Source organism: Helicoverpa armigera, chromosome 25 (genome assembly GCF_030705265.1).
Source record: "Helicoverpa armigera isolate CAAS_96S chromosome 25, ASM3070526v1, whole genome shotgun sequence".
Classification (NCBI taxonomy): Eukaryota; Metazoa; Arthropoda; class Insecta; order Lepidoptera; family Noctuidae; genus Helicoverpa; species Helicoverpa armigera.
In genome coordinates this window covers 7,675,903-7,685,420 of record NC_087144.1, presented here as the reverse complement: position 1 = coordinate 7,685,420, position 9,518 = coordinate 7,675,903, and the positions used below count along the sequence as shown (strand labels likewise).

Genomic DNA, 9,518 nt, shown 5'->3' with positions numbered 1-9,518 from the left:
CTACCATGCATGAAACAAAACTAGATACTGGTCTGGTCATTTCTGCGCCCCTCCAGGGTCTGCGCCCTGTGCCTGGGCACCGCTGGCACCGCCCTAGTTACGGCACTGGATCCACTAACCCTTATCTAACGCTTTTCTGTTTGTTTTATTTTTCTATTGGGCTCCCCTAAACTCGAGCACTTATACTAAAAGCCTAAATTACAGTAGAGGTAAGTTCTCAGCTTCTAAAAAACATCGCACTAGTTAACAAGGTTTTGGACCTGCAATTTCACGAGTAAGGTAAGACGAAAATTTGCCAAAGGTACAAAAATAAACACACAATTTATTTAAAACTTTATTTACATAAATAACACAAAAAAAAAACATAAACAATATCACAGCTTAAAGCTCGTCCTGAGTAGCACCGTCATCTAAAGTGTAGGTCTTGATCAAGTTCTGATAAAACCGCGCCGAGTCGCGCGGTGTGCGCGTGCGATGTGGGTCATTGTAGTCTACCTGGTATAAGCCGAATTTTGTGCTGAAAATAAAAGAAATACACTTTTAAACACTATCAGCTTTACTACAAAAACTTACGCGGACGCGGCCGCGGACGTCATAATCTGTTTTTTTAGACAAGTGTTCAACAGACGTTTAAAAGTTTTTGTGGTACGACAATATTAATTAACAGCCTTACTTAAAAACGTCAATTAAATATAAGTAATACTTAAAAGCGGTTTAAGAAAATTCTTACTTATAAACGTTGCTTAAGCATGTCTTAACTAACATTTAATCACTACTTAAGCTTTTAAGTAGTGATTAGTTAAAATGTTGCTTAGAAGGTGATTAGAGATTTTATAAGTAAGGGGGTAAATCTTTAAATTACTAAGGAAGAGGAAGGCTATTATAATTGTAGGGTTCCTACGCTAAGAGATATTGAAAATGATAAACGATTAGAAGAGGATCACTCGGCCGAAAAAGCGAAATTAATGGGTAGTAAAGATCTAGATCAATTTCAATAAAATTTTTGGGAAAGCAATCCTTTTCTTATCCGTACATGTCTGATTCTCTGATTCTCTCTCTGATTTAATTTGTTTTGCAAGAAAACTTACGCATATCCGTCACTCCATTCAAAGTTATCCATCAGGGACCAAGCCGTATACCCGGTCAAGTTTACGCCATCTTCTTTAATCGCCAGCAAAACCTGTAATAATTTAAAATAGGATTATTATTCAACCACTTTCGAAAACGATAGCCTGTTAACAGTTTTATTCTGCGTCGTAAGACGGGATTTAGCATTAGGCGCAAGCATTAGATAAGATTCAGCCTACATCCTATTAACGTTCAGAGTATTAAAATGAAAAAATATTTCATTGCTCCTAGAAGTACATACCTAAATAATAACTGATATTTATTTACTTAAAAAGCGAGATGAAGTCTTCTTGCGAAGAAACACCGAAACAAAGTCAAGGGCCACTTTCAAAGTCAAAACATTACTTCACCATGCATGAGCAACGTCGGATCAATAGTACCTCGTTGCTTACCTGTTTCAAATAAGCCTTGTAGTACTTGATCCTGATCGGGTCATGGATCGCCTCGTCTGTTGGGAAGCCATTCTCCGTGATGATGAACTCTATGTTTCCGTACTGCTGCTTCAACCAGGCTAACTGTCTGCGAATACCTTCAGGATGAATCTGTAAGAACGAGATTTCTTTTTAACGGGTTTTTGTTTATTACTTGCTTGAACTGCTACCTAAGTAGTCCGTCATGCGTGCTGTTGATGAAAGGGTAAGTAAGGGTGTTCGATTCGCTGGTGCTAAGTTATCGGGGAAGAGTAAATTCACATCAATATTCTTGTAATGTGACGTTCTTTTTAGATACTCTTAAATAACCCTAGTTTAGCCTAGCTGAGAATCTTTGAGGAAACTTAAGGCCTGGTGACAAATAATTTATGATAATTTATATGCCTCCAATTTAATTTTTTATATTCCTTTCATTTTACACTTCTGCACAAAAAATCTTTGAAAAGTAAAAATCACTCACAAAAAACCAGAAAGTGGACGTGACATCCCAATCCTCCTGCTTCTGAACCTTCGCTCCGAGGTCTATGCAGTCGGCAAACGGCCAGAAATTGAAAGTCTCGCCCTCCTTCGCTTTGCGGATCAGACGGCTCGTGTAGTGGTTCATTGCATAGAAGTCATAGGTTCCTGAGAATATTTAGAAGAACAATTATTAAACTGGAAATAAATAGGGAACATAACATTCCACCAAAAAATGACAAAATATAGCCTTTACTCCTTTCCTTTTCTTTTTAACGACGTCAAAAATCATCAAATGACTCCTCCCGCTGTGGGTTAGCAGCGGTGAAGGAGTGTCAGACTCTTACTGACTAAAAACCGTCGTGTTCGGTCGTCGGCCTTTTATGTACCAGGGCTGCGGTAACTCTTTCGAACAATTCCGCAGCCCAATGCTTGGAACCCCGAAGGCATTTAGATTATTTAAATCCTTACATTTAGATCCTCGGAACACCTTAAAATCGGTAAATTCAAAATATGAATTTAATCAGTAGGTAATTCTAGCCCACTTTGCTACTTCATCATCATCATTTAACATCATCAGTTTGTTAATTACCTCTGACAAACTCAATCTCCTCTTGAGTGAATGCAGGAAGCGATGATTTGGAGTATCCTCTCTTTAAGCTGACCTCTTCAAGAGCCTTCTCTATGGAAGCTGGCCAGCCACCTGTCTTGGAGTAGATAGGATGGGCATATCTGCCTACCTGAAAGTATTTTATGCTATATAGTTTTCTGAATTTTGCTTAAAAAATAATTAAACCATGCTAGATCAGCAAAGACCTTTCGAGTCTAAAGGGTTGGATGAAAGATTTACCAGAGTCTTGGAATACAAAGAGATTCAAAAGGAACATGGAAGTACGGATACTAAGTGAAAGTAACCTAGGCACCCGGGGCTGTATGAGTAGCTTGACAATTTCTCGTCTGACAATTTATACAGGTGTACACAAATAAATATTAAATAGTAACTTACAGCATTTTGTCTAGCCAATTCAGCAAGTTCTGCATCAGCTGGTGTTAGAGGGTCGAACCAAATGTGGTGGTTAGCTACTGACACTTTACCTGTCAAAAAATAAATCATAGTTATTTATACACAGGACTACCTCGTTCAGGCAAATTACCCCGATTAAGACTTACTCAAAAGTTTTGAGTAAGTTTAAGTAGATATGTAAATCTTATTACATTATGTGACATTATGTGATTAAGTTTTTAGAAATAAATTATTTTTATTACATCCGTGCTGGATAAGAATGGATCGCATATACCTATATATATTCTATGATGGGCTCTATTAAACTTCAAACTTACCCTGATATTTCGGCCTAAACTCTTCATCGTAAATCCTATAAGCCCTAGCATGGGCCATCATAACGTTCTTATTGCACAAATAAGCTCCAGTCTCCGGGCTGACGATAGGCGGTGCCATAATCCCGGAGTTGTATACCACATCACATATGACGATCGGCTCGTTGATGGTGATCCACCATTTCACTCGGTCGCCGAAGAGAGTGAACACTACTCTTGCGTAGTCTGCAAACCAGTCCGCTACGAGAGGGTTGGTCCAGCCACCTGCAAAAATCAATTTGGAAAGTTAAAATTTTCTTTTAGAAAATTGCAAGGTCTCTTTTGGCGTTCAAGGCATTCAGTATCATCATCACTTGTAGATTTAAATTTCCACTGTTAGGCAAGAGATCTTTGAAGACGCTTGTTGACGATTTAAAGTTTTTGAAAATAGAGTACTCCTATGGTGACCAAATTCAAGACAGAAGATATAAATTCTTGCCGTACATGCTGCTAATCACACATTTAAACTTACCAAGATCCTGCAGACTTTGCGGCAAGTCCCAGTGATACAAGGTAACGAAGGGTTCAATGCCCTTCTCCAGTAGACCGTCGATCAGGTTGTTGTAGTACCTCTTACCATCCTCGCTAATGTGGTTGGCGAAACCCGACGGCAGCAGACGAGTCCATGATACGGAGAACCTTGAATGAAATAAAGATATTAATACTAGATACCTACTTATTGTTTGACGAGCCATTACTTCATTTACTGTTACCGTTGGTCTTTAGTCCTTTGATATAATTCCAAGCTAGCAAATTAGAAAGCAGTCTAGGAACCAGGGTTCAGTATTTAAAGAGCTACTTTCTGTTTTTTTGTTTCCCTGGTCGTGATTAGTTTTGTTTTGGCGTCCGCTGAATCTTGAAGAGTCTTAATCATGTTCAAAAATGGATCATATCGTTTAATTTATGGATAGGTACAGCTCTGCCTCTATGTACAAGAATATCATTTGTCCAAGCTTAATATTTTTTTAAGCGTTTCCTTACCTATAGAAGTGCAGACCTAACTCCTCAGCCATTTCAATGTCTCTCTTCCACTGGTGATAAGAGTCGCAGGCAACGTCTCCATTGCTACGATCCTGAATCTTATGAGGGAACTCATGGCAGAACCTGTCCCATTTGCTCTCACCTTTATCTGTACAATAAAGCAAAGCAATATATTACTCTACCGTATTCTAATATTATAAAGCTGGAGAGTTTGTTTGTTTGTTGGAACCTGCTAATCTCAGGAACTACTGGTCAGATTTGAAAAATTATTTCAGTATTATATAGGGTTCGTGCAGAGGTTCCCACTGGATCCGGGCTGGCTGAAGCTAATATAAAACATCCAGAATGTCGACTCAGACTAGCTGTTCTTATTGATAGCTTAACGAGCGGCAGTCCGGCATCCTTTATAGTGCCAGAGTATTAGTGTTAAACTTACCACTAACATTCCAGGCACCTTCGACCTGAAAAGCGGCTGTAGCAGCTCCAAACTTGAACCCTGGCGGGAAGGTCAGGTCCTCAGCACACCATGACACCGCCAGCAAAGTGCTGTGGATCAAATAACCTCATGAAAATTGCCAAAAGGACACTTCTATCCATCGAGCACAAAAAGCAAGTATTAAGGACCTCCCCCTTTTTTGTTTCTTCTGAATAACATGAATAACACAAGGGCCCCCTAATATGCATAATCTTCCTTTTTTCCTTATAGGTTTGGCATTTAACTTGGGGCTACCTTTTTGTGGTTAGTTCCAAGAAAGCCTCACGTCCAATTTCATTGAGATAACAGCTCTAGTAGTATCTCCCAAAAGAGAAGATAAAGACAAACTATTTGTTAATGTTATCAAAGAAAATGACGGACAGATACGACACATTTCAGAAAACAATGACTTTTCATCTATCTCAAGTGTTTTGCTCCCCCACTAACTTAACAGCCTTGAAAGAATAGATATTTTAAAGAGCAAAATCATCTTCCAAGATATTATGCAGATAGTGGTTACATAATTTGTTATTTTATTGATAAAGAAGATTAGATAGACCATAACAACGTGGGGTATCTTGTCCTTCCTCCCCCCTCTCTTCATGTCGTCCGAAGCAGTTGCGCGTTTGTAGCGATGCAATCGCGATGCAGTAGTGCGAGGCAAATGCCACTAACACGCGATAGGCAATAGAAATAGAAATCATTTATTTGCAGAAAATGTATGTTACAGATATGGTGATATACCTATTAATTTATATCGTCGACATTGACAACTAATTAAACTTACCTAATTACATTAAACATTTTTACAATAAAATTGTACACAAACTACCTATAAATAAAAATAAAAAATTCAAATTCAAATTCAAATCTTTATTTGCGTTCCATATGTAATACAGGTGGTATTTTTATAAAGTTTAAACAATATATTAGAAACAATATGGACCCGGTAGGGCACAGCATAAAGAGGTAAGAGAGGTTTGCAGTACTTATAATTATTACCTAGTTTAATTTTATTAAATCTATACTTATTACTAAATAAAAATAAAACTGAAATATATTTTTACATGTTATATTCTTATCTTGTGTGTGTGTGTGTGTGTGTGTGTGTGTGTGTGTGTGTGTGTGTGTGTTTGTTGTGTATGTGTGTGTGCGTGAGAGTCTGTATGTATTTACTTATTATTTTTTTATTGACTTATCGTCCATGTACTCTTTTATTGTATAGTAGCATTTAGAGTGTAAAAATTTCTTTAGTTTACTTATAAACATAGTCGTTTTCGTTTCATCTTTGATCGTTTTAGGTAAGTTGTTATATATTTTTATTGACATTATTAGCGGACCGGAAGAATGTATTTTAAGGTGGGATGTAGGTAGGTTTAATCTATTCTTGTGTCGTAGGCTATATTTACTTTGAATATCTTGTCGGGTAGTGTAGAATTCAGGGTGATGACGGACGAATTTGCATACTTCTAAGATGTCTAAACAGGTAAGTGTGAGGATTTTATGCTTTTGGAAATGTGGTTTGCAGCTGTCTGTTTGTTCAATATTGGTTATTATCCGGATGAGTTTCTTTTGCAAGGTAAAAATGGTGTGCGAATCTGTACTATTACCCCATAATATGATGCCATAACTAAGCCACGCTTGGGCGTAGGCATAGTATGTGGCAAGTGTTGTTTGTAGGTTGGTAGTTTTTTTAATTTCGCGTAAGGCGTATAAGAATTTTGATAGTTTAGCTCGAATTTTTTGTATGTGTGCTTTCCAATTTACATGTGTATCTATTACTAAACCAAGGAGTGTGAATTCATTGACTTGTTCTAGTTTTGTGTTATTGTAGGAGTAGTTTAATTTTATCGGGGCTTTTTGATGGGGTGGAAGGTAATTAATTTAGTTTTTGAAGTTTATTTCTAAGTTATGGTTTTCCATCCAGCTAAAGGTTGAAGTAAGAAGAGAGTTTAGTTTTTCATTTATATTATCAACTTTTTGACACGAGGTGATTATGGAGACATCATCTGCAAATAACACGCATGGTCCGTTGATTGTTTTGGGAAGGTCGTTAATATAGAGGAGAAATAGAAGGCATCCTATAACGCTCCCTTGTGGGATAGAGGCGTTCACTGCTTTACGGCTTGATCTGGTATGTTGTATTTCGTTATTGCTTTCGTTATAATATTCTATTTCTACAATTTGTTCTCTATCTTTTAAGTAGGACTCAAACCATTTTAAAGCATTTCCCCGTATCCCGATCCCGTGTAGTTTATTTAGAAGTATTTTAAACTGCACCTTATCATAGGCTTTAGTCATGTCAAGTAGTATTCCTATTGCATAATCTTTATTATTTATCATATTTAGGGCTTCTTGTACGTATTTGTAAACAGCTAAGGTTGTGGATCTATTTCTGCGGAAACCGTTTTGGCAATCGTCTAATATTTTATATTTTTTACAAAAGGAGTATACACGGTTGCACATTGCCTTCTCAAAAATTTTTGATGCCGTAGGTAATAACGCTATAGGGCGGTAGTTACTGGGGTCTGTTTTGTCATTCTTTTTGTGGATTGGTTTTATTAACGCTATTTTTAATTCTTTAGGAAATATTCCTTCTTCGAATGATTGGTTGATTAAAAGGTAAAAGGGTATAGTTAGTTCGTCGGCACAATGTTTAATTAGCAATGGGGGTAGTTCGTCAATACCATGACTTTTTTTATTTTGTAGGTTTTTAATAATTCGGTTTATTTCGTATCCGTCCACTGGTCTGAGAAACATAGTATTTTCTGTAGGGCAAACTACCGGAGCACCCATTGGTTCAGTTCCAGAAGGGTTGCTATTTTTGCCTATAGATACAAAGTAGTTGTTAAAAATGTTTGCTATATGCTTTGGTTCTGTAATTATGTTGTTGTCTATGTTGAGTTTTAAATTATTTTTTTGTCTTTTTATTATTTTGTTTGTTTTTTCGTTTATTATGCCCCACATTGTTTTAGTTTTATTTGTAGATCTGTTTAATTTGTTAATATTTTGTATTTTTTTAGATGTTGTTACCGTTTTTTTTAGTGTTTTTTCGTATTGTTTATAGTATTTTGTTAGAATGGGTTCATTAGTTTTCATTGTGAGAATCTTAAGTAGTCTTTTATTTTTACATGCTAATTTGATGCCTTTTGTGAGCCAATGTTTTTTGAGTTTTGATTTTAATTTTATTTTTTGTAAAGGTATACATATGTTTAAATATTTATGTAGTGTGTTTTTAAAGTCAGTATAATTTTCATCGATGGTTTTATTAGGTGTTATTATGTCTTGCCATTTTTGTTTTCTCATTTCAGATTTAAATTTATTCATGTTGTCTTCGCTAAATAGCCTTTTTTTTACATACCTACCAGGTTGTCTGTTTGCTGTCATTAGTGGTCTTTAATAACATGTGTAAAATTGTTGCATTGGGGTCAGAAAAACCTAGTTCTTCAATGGTAGTGTAGTTATTTTTGTTGTTGAAATTGGTAAATATTAAATCAAGACATGTTGAAGTTGTTGTAGATATTCGTGTAGGTGATTTTATATGTTGTATGAATTTGTGTTCTAGCATGAAATCTAAGAAAAGGTTAGTTTTTAAATTATTATCTAAAATATTTATATTGAAATCGCCTCCTATTATAACATTGTACTTTAGGTATTTATTATTTATATAATACATTATTTGTTTTATTTGGCACATAAATATTTCTTCTTCTTTTTTGTTCCAATAAATCGTAACTATTAGAATATTTTCCTTAGGTAATTCTATGGCACATGTTTCTATACAATATTCTATAGACATATCTCTAATATCACATATTTCCTTAAATTCTATATTTTCGCGTAACAATATGCAGACGCCGCCGCCTCCTCGAGTGCGCCGGCAGTAGGATGCTGCAGTTGTGTAGCCGCTGAGGTGTAGGTTCTCTAGTTTCTCCTGGGATAGCCACGGCAGTCGCGTGTTTGCTAAACGCTCCTATGCATCGCTACCAAGAGTTGCCGTGGGCGAGAAGAAATCGGAATTTGTCAAATTTTGTTTTGTTTCTATCTCTGTGCAAATCAACATCAGATAGTCAAGCTGCGGGATTGTTCGAAAGAGTTACCGCGGCCCTGGTACATAAAAGGTCTACGACGGAACACGACGGTTTTTAGTCAGTAAAGTCTGACACTCCCTCACCGCTGCTAACCCACAGAGGGAGGGGTCATTTGATGATTTTTGACGTCGTTAAAAAAAATAAGATAGAATATCGAGATTGCCCATTAGGATAAGTTTTCCCGGGTGACAATAAATACATAATTAAGTACTTAGTACTTACCTAAAAACAACTGCCCGTTGCCAATCCATGATATAATTTGAGAATAACACACTATCTACACGTTATATTATACACAATCAAACAAACAAAGATTACTAGATTAGAAAGATATTTATTTGTAATGCAGATAACACAAGTGCGTAAGTGAATACCCACTTAACACTTTCGTATTTTAACACAACCCAACCAACAATTTTGCCCTATAACTAAACCTTATATCTCAAAAAAGCTGGGTGAACGATGTATAAAGGATTCGGTGGTGACTGATTGTTGTGTAAAAGCGTTTGACAACACATTTTGGCTTTATAAGTTTATACAGCAAAAACGACCTATTAAGAATTGATGTAAAGGTTTACT

The 9,518-nt window shown here is 36.3% G+C and overlaps 1 protein-coding gene across 1 annotated transcript; it reads right to left on the bottom strand.

Moving 5' to 3' along the window:
* Positions 1-346: 346 nt before the first annotated feature.
* On the bottom strand, positions 347-9,320 carry LOC110381159 (myrosinase 1). Its single transcript, XM_064041452.1, has 11 exons — positions 9,162-9,320; positions 4,810-4,919; positions 4,374-4,521; positions 3,865-4,031; positions 3,357-3,617; positions 3,022-3,110; positions 2,608-2,755; positions 2,020-2,183; positions 1,521-1,670; positions 1,089-1,180; positions 347-517 (listed from the first exon to the last, which is right to left on the bottom strand). Exons 1-11 carry the CDS (start codon positions 9,188-9,190, stop codon positions 382-384), a joined length of 1,494 nt encoding a protein of 497 aa, XP_063897522.1. The 5' UTR covers positions 9,191-9,320; the 3' UTR covers positions 347-381.
* Between the last annotated feature and the right edge of the window lie 198 nt (positions 9,321-9,518).